This window comes from Acanthopagrus latus, chromosome 14 (genome assembly GCF_904848185.1).
Source record: "Acanthopagrus latus isolate v.2019 chromosome 14, fAcaLat1.1, whole genome shotgun sequence".
In the NCBI taxonomy this organism is placed as follows: Eukaryota; Metazoa; Chordata; class Actinopteri; order Spariformes; family Sparidae; genus Acanthopagrus; species Acanthopagrus latus.
In genome coordinates this window covers 510,650-527,875 of record NC_051052.1, presented here as the reverse complement: position 1 = coordinate 527,875, position 17,226 = coordinate 510,650, and the positions used below count along the sequence as shown (strand labels likewise).

Below are 17,226 nucleotides of genomic sequence, written 5' to 3'. Positions count from 1 at the left end.
TGCAGTCCTATAACACCGTTGGACAGTTTGAAAACAAATGATGTGTTCCTCTCCCAATAAAGAAGGAGGAAACACTGTAGTTTTAACACAGTTTAAACACAGTTTGAATTACTTATTATCAGATAGTCACATAATCCGATAGTGTCCCTTTAACAAGTCATGAAAAATAACCTTCTCTTTGCTACCTTAATATGAATAAAATGGTTATTTCTGTAAATAGAACATTTATCATTTATTAAGATGGGGAAAATGAATGTATTGTGTTGCATGAAGAGGTGCACGTACATTTTGTGCTGGTGCTCCTTATTTTTAGCGGTAAACACCGTTGCTACCAGTGTAAAAAGTTGAATGTAGGGTAAGGGTTAGTGTTGAATATTTTTCCAAACATGCAGTTTTACCCTCCCGAGACATCTAACCACACTTGACTGTATAAAGTTGGTGAAGTTAAGCTTTAAGTGTGTGTCTTGCATGTTGGCTCGAGGTGTGGGTGAAGGCCCAGGTAACATGGATGCATCAGAGCTGATGCACGGAACAACATGGACTCAGTTGTCCTCTTTTCAGCTTGGTGAACATCATGAGCACTAGTTTGAAACCATCAGTGTGCTGTGTTTAATGTGGATTCATTTTGCATTAACCCAAGCAGTTCTGAGATATGTTATTCAGAAGACTGGAAGTTGTGTGATGCTTGTACAACAGGTATGCAGCATGTCTAATACACCAGTTTTCAAACTGGTATTGCAATGCAGCATGTTGTCATGTGTTCTGGGTTGATAAACTCTAACTTCTGTGATTTATATTGCAGAATATGTGTGCTACCCAGTGACTGCTTAACAATCTGCATGTGTTCAGAGATTGCCATGTGATACACAGATATATGGTCATATTTGGTATGAGACTAGATATTGCACTAATTTGGGTTTGGATATGGTATCCTTGTGAAAGCACAAATTTGTGGTTTTCTTATCTTGGCCTTAAACCATTGTAAAGTCATCGGTTTTCTTGATTTACTAGACTGCTCCAGTAAAGACCAGATAGCAGGGACATTTGCACCATACCCACTTTACAACTGAGATGTATCTGTAGTAGCCAGCCTCTCTGGAGCCTGAACACTTGACTGCCATTGAAAATAAAAGATGTTACTGAAAACAAAGCCGAAAAAAACAAAGGAAAAATTGCAGTCAAAACATTTGTATTTGAAGAAGTTGTATTAGCACTGAAAAAAATATATCAAATCAAATGAAAACATTGTCCAATTTCCAGTGACAGCACTAACTGTCACCGTTCTGGCTCCTTAGCCCTCTGTGTAGTGTACATGCACTTGATCAAAATGCCTTATTAAAGGAGAACTTCGGTCGATTTCAACGTGCAGTTTCATAGCTCAAGCTACCCTTGACTTGCCAGTACCGAAGACGCGAACACATTTGGTCCAACCATTACAGGGCTGAGTGAACAGAGCGTTAGCATTGACAGCTAACAGCATAGGGTCAGAACTTTACACTGTGTTTTAAGCTTCTTAACATGCTCCACATCTCACCCCAAAAGTCATGCAACATCAGCAGACACCTTACAATACAGCACTGTAGCGTGCGCTTACTCCCTCATTGGCGGAGACAGAAACATATTCCAGTATTTTCGTTTTTCTGTTCATAATGTACATGACCATGTTACAGCCTGTCATGAGCCATGAGCCTTGCAATAGCCTGTTAAGCCTGTTGAGCACACGCTCAACGGATTGATTAGTTTGGTCCAGCTACCGGAAGACACGGATGTCAACAAACCGGGATGTAGCTCCTTGCACAAACACACTGTTTTAACTACTTTTTCATTCATTTTGAGTCATACATGCTACAGTGCTGTGTTGTAAGGTGTCTGCTGATGTTGCATAACTTTAGGGGTGAGATGTGGAGCATGTTAAGAAGCTTAAAACACAGTGTAAAGTTCTGACCCTATGCTGTTAGCTGTCAATGCTAACTCTCCATTCATGGAGCCCTGTAATGGTTGGACCAAATGTGCTCATGTCTTCAGTACTGGCAAGTCAATGGTAGCTTGAGCAATGAAGCTGCACGTTGAAATCGACCGAAGTTCTCCTTTAAGTACAGAGAATGTAAGTGCATCTTCTCAACAGTGCTACATGAGCCCTCTTACTCTGCTGTTGTCCTGGCATCAGTCATAGCAAATAGTGCTTCAACGCTGTAGAAATGTTTCACATCTAGAGTGAAACATTAGATTATTATTCAGTAAAGGTTTTCACCGCTCAGTGCAAAAAGTTCTTTCTTTCTCCCTTCTGAATTCTGACTTTAAAGTCAGAGGTAAAGTTAAAGCTGCTGTGAGTGTCAACGGTTTTATACTTACGCGACTCCCTTATTTTTCTCGGCAGCGGTCTTTGACTGGTCCTCAAGTGTTTTTCAATGCATGTCGTGTTTGGGATCAGCTTCACCGGGAGCGCTGGAATTGGTACGTTTCCATGTTCCTCCGTTGGTACCAGGACAGAAGAATCATGAGAATCCTGCTCTCTGTGTTCGCCAAGCAGGCAGGACGGCCTCTTCGCAGAGTTCCCTGTCCTGATTGGATAAAGTCATCCGCAAACCCAGAAAATGTCCTTTTCTTTTACTGAATGAGCGAGGGGAGGAGAGGCATGTTAGCGACCTGTAACCGTGATTACAGTTGGCGTATAGAGCTATTTAACACTTCTTTTGATAAGAAAATAACACTCACAGCAGCTTTAGGTTTGGGCAGCAAAAACATGCTTTATTCTAATTAAAGAATAAATATGCAATGAGACATGATTGAATATGCAGCACTGCCTTTTAAGGTATCCTCCATCATCTCGTTTTCCTCCTATTCTTCTGATGATTTCTTCCTTCCCGTTTAAATGTGGCCTTGACTCCCTTTTTCCTGCTGTCTCCTGCCTGCCTCACTCCATCTCTACCAAACATGGCCTCACTACTTCTGCTTATTCTCTTCCTTCTTCTGCCGCTCCTGTAGACTGATGTTCTTTCCCATCATCTTCAGAGGAACCTTATTTACCTGGACAGCCAGGTGAGAACCTCTGAGTTTACTCCCTTCTGTCTCCAGCTGCTACCAAAATATGTTTCTGAGGCACTGGAGCTTTTGAACCCTCACTTCTCCCTGGGTGTAATTAGTGTTTCAAGTTTCTTTAATGCTACTCTCTGGGCCTGCCTTCTGTTTTTTCTCTCTGTTCTTCCTTCATTTTCTTTCCTTCCTCTCTGCCTGTTTTCTCAGAGTACGTTCATCTGAACAAACTGACAAACTTGCATCAGCTCAACGTACCCTTTAACCTTGACTCAGCAGGTCAAGCTCTTTGGTTGGTGGCAGCCCAGTTCGAGGACTAAGATGCTCTCTGTATTGACCTTCCTAGTTTAGATAAAGGGCCATACTTAACATATTGCTATTTATTGAAGCCTTGTTTCAAATTGTTGCCGAGCATCCTCCAGTGCATACAGTGCTTTTGTAGGTAAACCCAGTGACTGGTTTCATGAGAACCAACTAGCAGAGAGTTAAATTGTAGATTGTTGCAGATCTCAGAACGTGATTATTATCAACATTGTGTGGCTGATTACAATTTAAGGACTGTTTCATTTGGAGGCCTTGACTTCGATATATCAATTTTTCACAGGCCATGACAACAAAGTGCAGAGGACAGTTGTGACCAAGTGTGGACACTATGATAAGTAAACAGTGGATATGATAGTGTGTTGCATTAAACAGATGGTTACCTTCAGAGCAGGGAAAGTATTAGTGCTGATAGGGCTGCTGTTTCAGCTGTTCTACACAGAGAGACAGCAGCATACCAGGCTGTCTGCTTTTACAAACACAGTCTTGAGGGGTAGTGTGCTGGACTGAACATGGCCATGAAATACATTACGCACAATCATAGTCAGATGCAATGACAAAAAAAAAAAAAAAAGATATTAATGTGAGTATTTCTGTAAACAATGACATGGTGGAGTAGAGTGGCCCTACTTTTGGATCATCACTGTTAGCTGTGGTTACAGGTGAATAAGAGAGTTCTGACCAGTGATGCCAGCTACAATAAAACAAAGCAGCAATAACATGCTTCTGTAACAGGTTATCAATTTTCAATAACTAGAGATTTCTCCAGGAGGAATTTTATACTGCGTTGCGATTTAATGAAACCCACAGCTGTCGGAAAGGTTAGAAATCAATACTGTTATTTGTAATTTACAAAAACATCACAGTATCTGTCTAATATCTGCAGACTGCTCAGGGCTGTATTAATCAATACTCACTGCCTTTTTATAACAATGTACCCAATGCAGCACCTCTCACCCTCTCTGGTTGTTTGCTAATGTCGGTCGAGTGCACTTCAGACAGGATCAGCTCGCACAACAAACCGACGGAAGCACCAGGAAGTAAAAACTAAAAGTCCAATTTTATTAGAATAGCTTTATCTGACACAAAGATAGGGACAGGACTTTAATTCATTATGGTGAAGTTTACTGTGGTGCACAGCCACTGGCTGTAAGTTATTCAATTGTGAAAAAGCATTTGTTATATAAATAATTATATCTATAATAATATGGATGTTTCCGCAGTAGATTGAAGCTGCCAGGCTAATTGCCAGACAAACCAAACCTGTGGAGAGTTCACAGAGGCATACACTGATCACGGCAGGCGTCTTGATGTGTTGTTTATTTTTGTCCTGTAGGTTGGAACTGGCCTTCCCACAGTTCCTGCATTACTGAATATGACTGTTGAACTCTGAAAAGGTCATGTGCTTCAGGGACAGACTAGCCATGGACAAGCTGTGTGGGAGCAAGTGTCAAGCCAAGCAGATTGGATGCTAATTGAAAAACAATGTACAAATATTTTGATCGTCAAAGTACAGAGTCTATTTGAGGAGCTGTTTACCTTCTTCAAAAGGTTCAGTCTATTGCACTATTACTCATGTCCTTTTTATTCCAAATCAATTAAACTACCATTTCTCAACCCCTATTCTTAAAGGAATATCATGGCAACATCACTAAAATAGGTATGACATGTCAAAAAACACAAGCAACTGGATGATTATACTTTCAGGTTGGGGTTTAGGGAAAACTATGGAAAGGGAGGTGGACCCAAATGCAGTTAAAGGAGGCAAGATAATGAGAACAAAAAGCGAGCTTTTATTAAAGCTGAATACAAAATCCGAAAGCAGACAAAAGGGCAAAAGGCAAAGTAGCAAACAAGAATCAGACAGGTAAAGTAACAACTTAAAGGGCAAGACAAAGTAGCAACCAAAATTCAAAGTTCAACTCAAACATAAAAAAAACTCAAAACCAAAACCATACCGAGCATGGACAGGAACATGGGCAGGAACATGGACGAGAGCAAGAACAGGAGCGTAGACAAGAGACAGGTATCAGCAAACAGAATACACGAGACAGAATCCACTAGACAGAATACAATGACTGGGCGAGGAGTGAAGGAAACACAGAGACTAAATACACACACTAATGACATGACGAGGCACAGGTGAGGAGAGAGGAGGAAGGAAACCAGGTGAGATAACGAGAGGGAGGAGCACAGAGGAACAGACCAGGAGGGAACAAGACAACAGACAGAGGGAGCCAGAGGGGAGAACTTAAAGGACACATGAGGGCATGGAAGATCAAAACAAGAGACACAAGACATGGAGAAGGCAAAACGAGACACAAGACATGGAGAAAGCAAAACATAACACAAGACAAGATACAAGGATGTAAATCATGAACAAGAAACCAAAAACCAGAAACAAGAACAAAAACAGGAGACATGACATATACAGGTTGAAAGCATGTCTTCATCTGCAGGTGAAAGCAGTACTAAGCACACTGCGTGGGAAAACCATGCAGTGTACAACTACAGTAAGAACTGTAGTCAATGCTGAACCAGAAGTGGGTCTGTAAACTGCATCAGCAGTTTGGGTAACAACTGTTAAACTTTGTTTTCTCTTTGACTAACTGGATCGTCTGACTGCATGTGTTTGTTGGCCCACTGGACCTATTTATAGCAATGCTGCTCCAAGATCTTAACAAATACTTTGGTGAGATTAGATTAGTCATACGAGACAGATAGTCAGCCAATGGTCAGCACAAGAAAAACAGAACCAAGTGCCGATAATATTTTTTTCCTTTTTAATGTGTCTCAGATTTGCTTGAGACTTGGTTGGTAGTGGTCAGGGAGTCCTCACGGGTCCTTTTGTTCCTGGAATATTTGTGTTAACATTGAGTGGAAGTAGAGTTGGAAGTGAGGATTTGCTCATCTAGACTGCACAACCGCACCTTAAAGCTGCTGGAAGGAACATTTTAGGGGGAGATGCTGCTAGTTTGAGACATTACTGCAAGGTCGGGTGAACGCCCTCTGGCACTTTTCCGGAGCAGGTGTGTCTTGGCCCAAGGCAGTGCAGTAAAACTGGTGATGGATATACAAATTGCTGCGGCTCGTTTTGACTCGGGGTGGCCAAAAGTGGCCTTGGAAAAGAATAGATTAGAGGCATCAGTGTGAAACTGAGACTGTTTCATAACCAGTTAAAAGTTCCCTGTAGTAGTTTTAATAAGTCTCAGAAAGTTGACATTAATTGTAGAAGTTTTGATGGCTTCATATCTTTTTGCCCAAATAAAACCATTGAGACCAAGGATGAACTTTGAATGATTCATTTTCTAGACCAAGTGGATCTGCAAAGGCCAGTAGTTCATCATAAACTGAAATGAATTAACGTCAGTCCCTGCCTGCAAAGAAATACTATGGTGTGCTTAGGAAAATGCTCGATATGAAGTATTAACTGGTACAAAAACACAGGAATGGTCCTTAAATGTATGTTTAAACTTCTGCACTGGAGTGACATGCAGCCTTTACAAGCTGGCCTCCGCTACTTGCTGCCGACCACAGAGATGAATTTCAACGGAAGTGTTTTTATGCTCCCACCTGACCGCAGCTCTTTCAGAGAGGGTTCTTCAATCATTAAGTTATTGTTAATCAGTGAGCTGGAGAACACTAAACTGTCCATTACAGTGGTGTTTATCCTCCGTTTGTGCTTGTTTAAAGAGAGGGAGGGTTGCTCCCATTCCAGCTCATGGATCTCAGCCATTCAACAGTGGCTGATGCTTCAAGCAACACATACTGCTGTGTCATTACACCACTGTATCCTCTTTCTCCCTGGTGCTCCGCTAGACGAAGGAGAACGAGCCTCTAATCTTCATGATTCACACTATGATCGAGAACTCGGCACCAAGGCCGCAACTCTACCAGCAAGTAAGATATCTGGCAGGCTCTGGTTTGAGTCAAGACAGACCATCTGTCTTTTGACACACTCTGTATGTCCATGTTGTTGGGTCAAAACCTCACAGCAATCATGACAAGTTTTCATCTCAACCATTTTTAAAGATTTGGTAAATCAAGTGTCATGCTAAGTCTTATTTCATGATCAAATGAATGAGTTAATAGGTAATGGGTCCTGAAAAGGTGTTCATTATCAAGTCTTTGTATTTTTCAAAATGAACCCTTGAATTTGAACTTGAGTGATGTGGAGCAGACTCAAACCAGACCTTGGCCCTGGTAGCCCAGTGGTTGTGTATCCACGTCGTCCTCTTCCATCCACCTCTTGTTTTACATTTTGGATGCAGTCCGTCCGTTCATCGACCAGTCGTTACTCAGCCACCATTCCCCACACGTCATCACAGCATTATTTGAAGTGTATACAGAGTTGTTCTGGACCCAGCGCATCTCATGTCATCGCTTTCTGTTTGATGCAGTCGGAAGTGTCCTGAAATGAGCATGGGTTATGGTGCAATGCTACATAGCCATGGATTCCCCCTCTCACTGTCTGTCTTTATCTTGCACTCTCCGTTGTTCAGTATCACTTTGGAATGTTATACTGTTTAGATGTGTGTGTTTTAATGGTCCACTTTTTCAGATGTTCTTTGGATAGTAAACATTGTAGAATGTACATTTCCTGTGTATCTGAGAGGGATGGTGGGTCTGGAGATGGTTAGCCTAGCTTAGCATGAAGAGGGTAATAGCTCACCAAGGTTAAAAGATACAAATGAACACATCATATCTTAAGGGATTAATAGCCCATGAAAAATAAATTTGCTATTTAAGCAGGAGTTACCTGCTGAAGCTTTTACCTACCACTTAAAGAAAGTGAATAGATGTATTTCCCAAAATGCTGAACAAACTTTAAAGGGTATTTTCATTATGGGCTTGCCTAAACATCCTTTTATATGAAGTGTGAAGCTGAGATTGAACTATAGCCCTGTTGAAAACAATGGCTCCTTTCAGATGTGCGCAGTGCTTTGCAAGCAATCTCTGCACAAGCTCATTTTTACTCCACTTCCATATCAGGGTGCAAACCAGCATATCCATCACCTCCAGCTGGTCTGAATGAACAGACCTCAGCTGAACGATCAAGGAGTCAGTCAGGAGCATCCAGGTCCTGCTGTGATGCTCTGATGAGATCAGATCAGGCTATTCAAAGAAAAGGATTTTAAAATGTGTTCAGCAAAGTAAAATAAAACATGTAACTGGCTCGTCATTAAACCTCTTCTGTCATTTCATTGTCACAATTCAAAGAGAATTTGAACTCCTATAACAGGGCCTCTGTAATGCATTTATTCATAACTCACTAGAAGTTGTAGGAAAGCTTCCAGTGGTTGAATGGTCTTCAAACGGTGCTTTGTGAAGGTCCCACCTTAATGAAGCGTCTGAATTCCCTCTGTGTGGGTTTGTACTGCCGTCTCTCAGCCGTATTTCATGGAACAGAGCAGAATAATGTGCACTGTAAAATTCAGTGGGGGTAACTTTCAGAGCTGTTCATCACTATAGTCCACGCCACTGAAAATCTGCATGTGTCTGCTCTCATCTCTCACCTCCTGCCTCAACCAACAGCCTTGCTTTTTTCTTTCTTTTAGGAGGAAATGGCGGGAGGGCGCATGAGTTGCCCCAGTGTAAGTTATGTTATTGCTGTACGTAACAAAACTGTTCTGTTACACAACACTGTTGCTTTAAAAAACTGAATTTTCGGTGAGTAGTTTTTGAGATCCATAAATTGACGGGCTCTGTCTTTGCATTCTGCATATAGTGCATAATGATGGATATTTGACACACAGTTCACACAGACATAGGTGAGGGTTTTCTCCTTCTGTATAACCTCAAGCAGGTTATGTAACTGCTAGAGTTTCTGTGGGTTTGCTTTCAGGGACTCACATGTTTTTTGAGCTAAAATACAGATTCAATGCTCAATTAAGTGTTTCAGTGCACTGATGTCATTTAGCTTAAAAGTATGCATATCGGCTGATACATCAATATCGGAATTTTCTACTCCATATTGGTTGGGTTCTAAAAAATAACACATTGTGACTTGTTAATATAGATAGAGATGTAATGATATTCTCCCAGAAGAAGGTGGCCTGGAGGCAAAACATTTGTTCTTTCTGTCAGAGGACACTGCTTACAGACATCATAGTGAGTAAAGGAGACTGAAACAGTAAAAGTGGAGGAGTAAAACTATGATATTTCCTCTAAGTCACTTGTGTAAAATCACACTTTTGCAACTGATTGATTTATATGTATGACATATAATGTGACTTAATGCAGCTGCACCTCCCTCCGTCTGTCTCGACATTATAATCTTCAGTCACCATATCCCTGGTAACACCTGGGTAAACAGCTTCAAGGGAAATTAAACAGGATTAGTGAAAATGCACGGAGTACTGATCCCCTCATCCCCTCGTACCCTCTGGAATAAATGGCACAAAGCATATGAAGACCTTGTGTCTACAATCTGTAGCATGTGGGGGAAAAGTGACTTTTACTCTAATAAAACACAATTTACATCACAAATATAACTGAACTGAAAAACCAACAGTTTGGCAGACTGGGGAAAAATAAGTGAAACCCCCCCCAAATTGCATTAAGAAGTATTTTGGATGAGAACTCTTCATGGCTAGAGTTCCGGGCTCTCCATCCTAACAGATGAGTTGCTGTCGCCCCCTGCTGTCCGTCTCTGACTGTGCTTCCTCATTTCAGATCAGCCCTGACGACTACAAAGACAGCTCCTTCACCCAGCGCACAGAGGAAGCCGACATCGATGTAAGATGAACACAGCTTGGAGTGAAACAGAGAGTATTTTCAAAGAAAGTTGAGTTGATGTGTGTGTGTGTGTGTGTGTGTGTGTGTGTGTGTGTGTGCGTGTGCGTGTGTGTGTGTCAGACCAAGCTGAGCAGACTGTGTGAGCAGGACAAGGCAGTGAGGATGCAGGAGGAGAAACTGCAGCAGCTGCACAGAGAGAAGGTATAGCAAGGTCAGCTGTGGATCAATGTGTGTGTCTTTGTGTGTATTCATATGTTCAATTAGATGTGTGTGTGTGTGTGTGTGTGTGTGTGTGTGTGTGTGTGTGTGTGTGACAGCACACACTGGAGACGGCCCTGCTGTCTGCCAGTCAAGAGCTGAGTGAACAGAGTGGCTCCAACCCTGCAGCCCTTCAGAGCCTGCTCCAGCAGAAAGATGTGCTGCAGAACGGCCTGCTCAGCACCTGCAGAGAGCTGTCCAGAGTCAGCACTGTGAGAGAGCACCCCAACACCCCAACACACACACACACACACACCTCCCAACACACACACCACACCCAGCACACACACAGCACACCCATGACTTGTTTGACTGTCATAATTTGAGCCATTCAGTCCAGTAACAGTTGGAAAGTCTAAAGGGGCCACACAATTAAATGATTTGATCCCCCTTCAAGGTTGACGGGCACTAAACTGTAAGTTAGCCAGCTCAGTTGGTGATCCAGGTGTTTTCATATAGCTGGGAAGTCAGGCTTTTTTGGCTACATAACACCACTGAGCAGCTTTCGTAGGCATGAACTGGGCTCTGAGTAAGAGACATGCATGTTCTGCATCAGCCTCAGACATGAAGCCTCTGGTTCTGTTGTTAGAAGTATAAAAGATGTTGTTATTGAAATGGTTTTGGATCGTAAGGTCAGAATCAGGGATAACAGCCTCAGTTTCTGACCTGTGAGGAGACACATGATAACACAGAACGTGTTTTTCCACAGAGTCAAAGCACCAATAAAGAACATAAGACAAAAAGACAGACATAAGGCTCACAATGTCCCATTAACCTGGTTCTTATTTCTCTCTCACTCTGACACTCTCCTCTATCCCTCCATAGTCACATATTAGCAATGTGTTGAAAAAAGCACAAACATAGTGCATTCATTTTCATATGAAATTATACAAGATGGGCTGGTGGGGAAGTTTGGACACGTTCACACAGTCCCATGACCCGACTGTTGGCTGGTGTCCTGCTTTCAGGAGCTGGAGCGCTCCTGGAGGGAGTACGACAGGCTGGGGGCAGATGTCACTCTGGCCAAGTCCAACCTGCTGGAACAGCTGGAGGCTCTGGGCAGCCCACAGGTAACACACACACACACACACACACACACACACACACACACACACACACACACACCAGTTGGTGGGGTGATCAAGCTTTTAACAGCATTTATGTCCGTGTGTGTGTGTGTGTGTGTGTGTGTGTGTGTGTGTGTGTGTGTTCACAGACAGAGCCTCCCAGCCAGCGGCACATCCAGATCCAGAAAGAGCTGTGGAGGATCCAGGACGTGATGGAGGCTCTGGCCAAAAACAAACCCCAGCGGAGCACAGACAGCAGTGAGAGTCTCCAAATACATTCATGTTATGACATTCATTTCATATTTATCTGACGTGATTTACATTGAGGATGGTGCCATATTGCACAAAGGAATTCTGGAGAATGAAAAAACATTCTAGGAACAACATTTATGTAAAAAACCTGGCTGTGATGTCAAAGTAAACCCGGTTCGATCACACGACCGCAAATGCTTTCTCAGGTGTCCCATTTCCCCTCTCTCTATATTCCCCTGTGTTCGGCAGGTTTTCCTGGTTCCAAACCACTCTCCAGTCTACAGAAGAATGAGGTGAGGCAGCCCACACAGGGCACACTAACATCCACATCGCAGCACACACTTTCAGCTGTTTCATATGGGATTTAGCCTCTGCATTAATTAAAGATCCCTGTTAAAGTCTGAGGACCCTATTAAGATGGCCTGTAGCACCTGGTCTTAAGCATAGCGCCTGATATTTAGACTCTGAATTCGTCATGGGTTTGTTTTGGGTGGAACATAAATCAAACCAATCCAAGTGTTGCCTCCCATTCCCTTGAAGAGCCAGGTGGGGCCTGCACATATTTAACAGTAGCACTGGTCTTTACTGAGGGAAAGAGATGTGGCCCTCAGCTGCTGGACCCTCTGCCCTGCTGTTTCACAATCATCTGTCCCATCAACAGCTCTGTTTGACTGCAGATGGAAAACTACACTGAGGATGAGGAAGAGTGCTGATGCGTCCCTCCGTGTGTATGTGTGTGTGTGTGTGGATCTGCCACAACATTTGTTACAGTGACATGACTGTGTTCATGGAAATATTTCAAATAACTGAGCGCAGCCTCTCAAATCATAAAATCAGACCGTATAAATGGTGTGGGAGCATCTTATGAGTCGTTTAAACATCAGGAAACAGACTGCAGCTTTGACTTTACCTAACTTTGAAACCAACATGTCCAGGAGAGCACAGGTGCAGGTACATTTGCTATTTACACAACCTGAACACTGGACATGAAAATCACGACTATGTTGGTCTGAAACTAGCAGTGACACTTGCTGTGCACTTGCCCTGTGAGTCTGTGATTTTGGTCAAGTAGCCATCAGGTGTGTAAAAGTAAGTGAATTCACCTGAATGTCATAAGCTTGACTATCTGAGAATAAACATCAAGCACATGGCTGCAGGTTTCAGCAGGAACATCTGGACGGGTTCCTTCACATGTTCTCACCGCTGGATTAATTTGTCAGTTAAAGCAGAAAAGGCAGTTTTCCTCTCCTCTAACGGTGCCTGTAATACTGTTGACTGTACTGTCTAGGCTGTTTAAAGCTGAAAGAAGAGTGAAGTTTTGTCTTTTTAGGTTTTTGATTTTATTTTTATGTAAATGAAAACATTTTGTATGTATTGAGGGAAATGACACTTTTTAGTGGAGCTGTTAAAATCTCCTGGACATTTGAAGTGTGACTTCTTCGTGTGAGCCTTCAGAAATGGGGCTCAAGCAGTATGGCTTTTTCAGGGCTGATACTGATACAATTATTAGAAATTGAGACAAAAAATTAATGTTGATGAAATAATCACATGAAATCTTCATGCTGGTGCTCTGACAGTGAAAAAGGCTTCTTTGAATAACTTTCTACATTTCCAGCTTTAAAGTGAACTGAATGTGATGGATGACCTGCTAAACACGAGTGTGTGCCACAATGTACGATGACAGAAATGGAGGAAACTAAAAAGGAAATGCGCAAGCTGACCTTAAAAGTAAAGTACTTGTGTGAATGCACATAGGTATGTTCCGTTACTTTCCACAAGTGCCAGCAGCATCAGACAGCTGTCCTCAGTGATAAAGCCACAGAGCACTGGCTGCTCACACACAGCAGGTGTGCAGCTCGTGAGCTGAGGTGCAGTCGAGTCATGTCACATGATTTCTTTGGAATGAGACGTGCTTTGTTAACTGTCAACAGGCAGTGACACTGCTGCCACTCAGTCCTCTCAGGGAGGGTGACAGCGTGCCCCCCCGCCCACCCCTTCCCCAGTACTATGACTCGACAGAGCGGCCCCCTCACGTGCCCCCCCACCACCCACACGCCAGCGGCCGCCTGCCCCCCCACACGCACCGCCCCGAGGACCGCAAGGCCGGCTCCAGGAACGGAGCCCACAGCGTAAGAGCCGTCATCCCCTCCCTGTCTGCCCCCTCCATCTGTGAGCGCCATCCATGAGCACACCGAGCCCCACACTTGAACGTGTCATTTCACTAGATTCTGTGTGCTCACAACATCACTTTCACTTGTCAACTCCATCCTAAAGGCTGATTTCATAACCGCTGAAGAGATCCATTCCTCAAGCCCCCATTTTGATACATGTCACTCATTTCAGTGTGTTTCTCTGTTTTTAATCCAAGCTCCATCATTCACCTGCAGTGTCACAGTCACACTCATGGATCTCATGTAGAATTTCATTGTTATGAGGCTGATGTTTCATTCTGTGTGTTGTGTGTTGTGTTTCTGTTGATGCTAAGAGCCATTTACTGCAAGTGTGGCTGTTAGGTGAAAACCTTGTAACTCCAGCTCATGCTTTTTTGCTTTTTTCCAAGTCTTGGACTGTAGAGTAGAAAGGATCTGATGTGATCTGAGAATCAGTTTCTCATGTTAGCTTTGCTTATTAGTTCGAGTGCCAGCGTAAGGTAGACATTAATAGGGCACTGTGTAGTTTTGTAGTTTTGCAGAATTGTAATATTTCAATATTAATGATGTAGTAACACAAACATTTTTCCAAAAGTAAATCAACAAGCTGTTCTCAGAGGAAAATAAGATCCCAGAACACTGTTTGAAGCTAGAAAAGGTGGCAGGGTCCGCCACATAGTAACCAAGTAAAACAGTACAAATTGCGTTGTCCTATAAGGTCAGTTTGCTTATTCAGTTATGAAAACAGAGAGTTGGTTTATTTAGTTTGTGTAGGCAGAGACAAACAATCAGTCAGTGAGGATCTCTTATTGCTCATCAACATTTCTTCAACAAACTGCTCCTTTAAAAAAAAAAAAAGTGTGTTTACTTAAAGGATCTTCTGTAGCTGATGCCATGGACATCAGCTGATCATCCAGCGGTCCATACCTGACACACAACACATATCTAACGATGAAAATCAGTCGCATTGACATACATTAAAGACATTAATATATATTTTAACAAAAGATTATTACAGAAAGCAAAACTCATTTGCAGTGACAGTGATGCATAGCAAAACTGGGGTTTGATTCTCTTTATGCTACATCAAAAAAAAAAAATTACTGTTTACATATTTTGTTTATTCATAAACATAAGTAATATTGGTTCACAAATGGCACTTTATTATATGGTTATATTTTTTCCCAACTTTATAGAGAAATGTTAAGACTTAATCACATAGTATTTCTCAAAGTCTTAACATTTTACATGAAGAGCTGATTTGTACCCTTTGGGCTGATAAACAGTCTACAGCTCATGAGGCATGTTCTTAGATCCTTTTACATGTGGGATATACAAGGTTTTCACCCAAAGGCAGCATAAAGACTCTATAAGCCATTAAGGCTTGTGCACAATACTGTTCAAAGGTTTGGAATCACCTGCCACAAAAGCTCAATTCAGTACAATCAGATGACTACTCTGATTTTTAAGTAGTGTTTGTTGCTTTTAGGCTGTAGAACTAGCCATTATCCATCATTTTTGATACTTGTATATATTATGTTGTGTATTCATTCGAAATACACTCCTTTATAAGACTGTGCCATTATTTCATTGTCAGAACAACACCCTTGATCCAAAAAGCAAATTTGGAAAGGGAGGAAAAAGTCGAACATTGTCTTGTGTTTGATATTCATATGTCCATCTGGAAGACCAAGAATCAGACACACTCTACTGGAATATCGAAATTAATATATAGCTCATTCACAACACTGGATCAATACCTCAGATCAATAACACAGATTTACATTAACAACAAAGAGCAGTTGTTCTATGAATGCCATGTGCATATGTAAACTGAATAGATTGGGTTAGATCACAAATAGATCTTTCCTTAGTCTGTATCAACACTTCCTGCCAGTCCAAATCAAAATGCCCAAGTGTCTAACCCAGGCCTGGAGGTTCAGGATGAGTTGAAATTTAAGACTTCAGAATGTTTATTAATAGGGATGTATACCGTGGACCGGTACTTTTTGGTACCGGCTCCTAACTGGGTCTGTACCAGGGTACCCTTAAGATTTTGGACAAACGGTACTGTTATCGGTATTTTATTATTTTATTTTTTTTACTTTTACTTTTTATGATTTTTAACCGGTTTTTGACATGGATGGTTTTTGAAGTCTACTCAACCATAATGACTATAAACTTAACAACAAACTCCGTGACTTGACTTAGCAGAAATGAAACCGGGTGCTGCTGCTTTGGCTCTGCAGTCTTTAGCGTTAGCCAGGCTGCTAACTTTACTTTGTTACAGCAGTCAAACACACACACTCCTTTAGCTTCATGCTATGCACGCGTTTGGTGTTTGGTGATGTTGCTTGCCCCGAATTTCCACAGGATACTGTCCACTGTATTACGGCTCTGATCCGGCTTTGCTCCGCCGTCTGCCGTCTGCTAAACCCTACCAGTTATTTTTGATACCGCAGTAACGTTACGGCAGACAGCTGCTGTGGAGGCCGAGGAGTTTCCGCGATAATCACATAATCACTCGCGACCTCAGTTATAGGTATGTGTTCCCGACCGAAGGACATTAGAAGAACTTGTGTTTTTCTCTTTTTTGAGATTTGTGTGCTGGTGTCAACACAGAGTGTTTTATTTTGAAAGTAACCAGATGTTATATGGTTATTTCTGTGCATGACTTCCTGTCTGCTCGGTGCTAAATTCAGCTGACTTGCTGCATCGTGCTCCGGCATCCTCCAGATTTTTATATCTGGTCCTGGTCCTGGTTATGTGTTCAGGAGTATTTGTAATTGCATAGTTTCTGCTCTGTTGAAGCTTTATTATTACCTTGTGTTTTATTACATGTTATGGTACCAATAAGGAGTATCAGTATCAGTATCGATAAAATCCTAACGATATCCATCCCTATTTATTAATGTCTGTTATTACAGAAAAACATTCATTTATTTAATTCACTCAGTCCAAACTTTTGAACAGTGGTAAAAAAAAAAAATCCATCAGGGCAAACAGAGGACATCTGAGAACCAGCACTGCTACATGGTGTGCATTCTGACCCAGAGCTGTCTCGCCCCGTTCCCTCACAGCAAGCTCCAGACTACCGGCTATATAAGAGCGAGCCTGAGCTTACCACAGTGAAGGAGGAAGTGGACGAGGCCAATGGTGAGGACAAGGACAAGACAGAGAGCTCTCCTGATAGGAAAGACACTGCAGCCTTGAAAGGTACTTCTACTCATTCATCCAACTTCTTCATCCATCTGGATCTTAACTTACTTGAGGCTCTGTTCATCTCTTCATTCACATCACAATAAACACAATCCAGACATTAATGGCATGTCTCTTTAATTCTCTGTTGAAGAGCGGTCAGAATTTTCTAAGCTTACCAGTAGAAACACGTGAAATTTAGCTTATCT

General features: G+C 42.2%; 1 protein-coding gene across 9 annotated transcripts in view; it reads left to right on the top strand.

The window, feature by feature from the left end:
• The window catches only part of plekha5 (pleckstrin homology domain containing, family A member 5), a 217,622-nt gene that overhangs the window by 190,217 nt on the left and 10,179 nt on the right, over positions 1–17,226 (top strand). For 3 of the 9 annotated variants that reach the window (XM_037121030.1, XM_037121028.1, XM_037121029.1), the window contains 11 exons: positions 2,986–3,039; positions 7,174–7,254; positions 8,913–8,948; positions 10,030–10,092; positions 10,213–10,293; positions 10,410–10,562; positions 11,319–11,420; positions 11,567–11,675; positions 11,919–11,962; positions 13,601–13,798; positions 16,900–17,035. In XM_037121030.1, the coding sequence (XP_036976925.1) occupies positions 2,986–3,039; positions 7,174–7,254; positions 8,913–8,948; positions 10,030–10,092; positions 10,213–10,293; positions 10,410–10,562; positions 11,319–11,420; positions 11,567–11,675; positions 11,919–11,962; positions 13,601–13,798; positions 16,900–17,035 (1,057 nt within the window). Of the gene's footprint in view, positions 1–2,985; positions 3,040–4,690; positions 4,822–7,173; positions 7,255–8,912; positions 8,949–10,029; positions 10,093–10,212; positions 10,294–10,409; positions 10,563–11,318; positions 11,421–11,566; positions 11,676–11,918; positions 11,963–13,600; positions 13,799–16,899; positions 17,036–17,226 lie in introns of those variants that run through there. The other 6 variants (XM_037121045.1, XM_037121033.1, XM_037121031.1 and 3 more) reach the window with 5 other exon arrangements.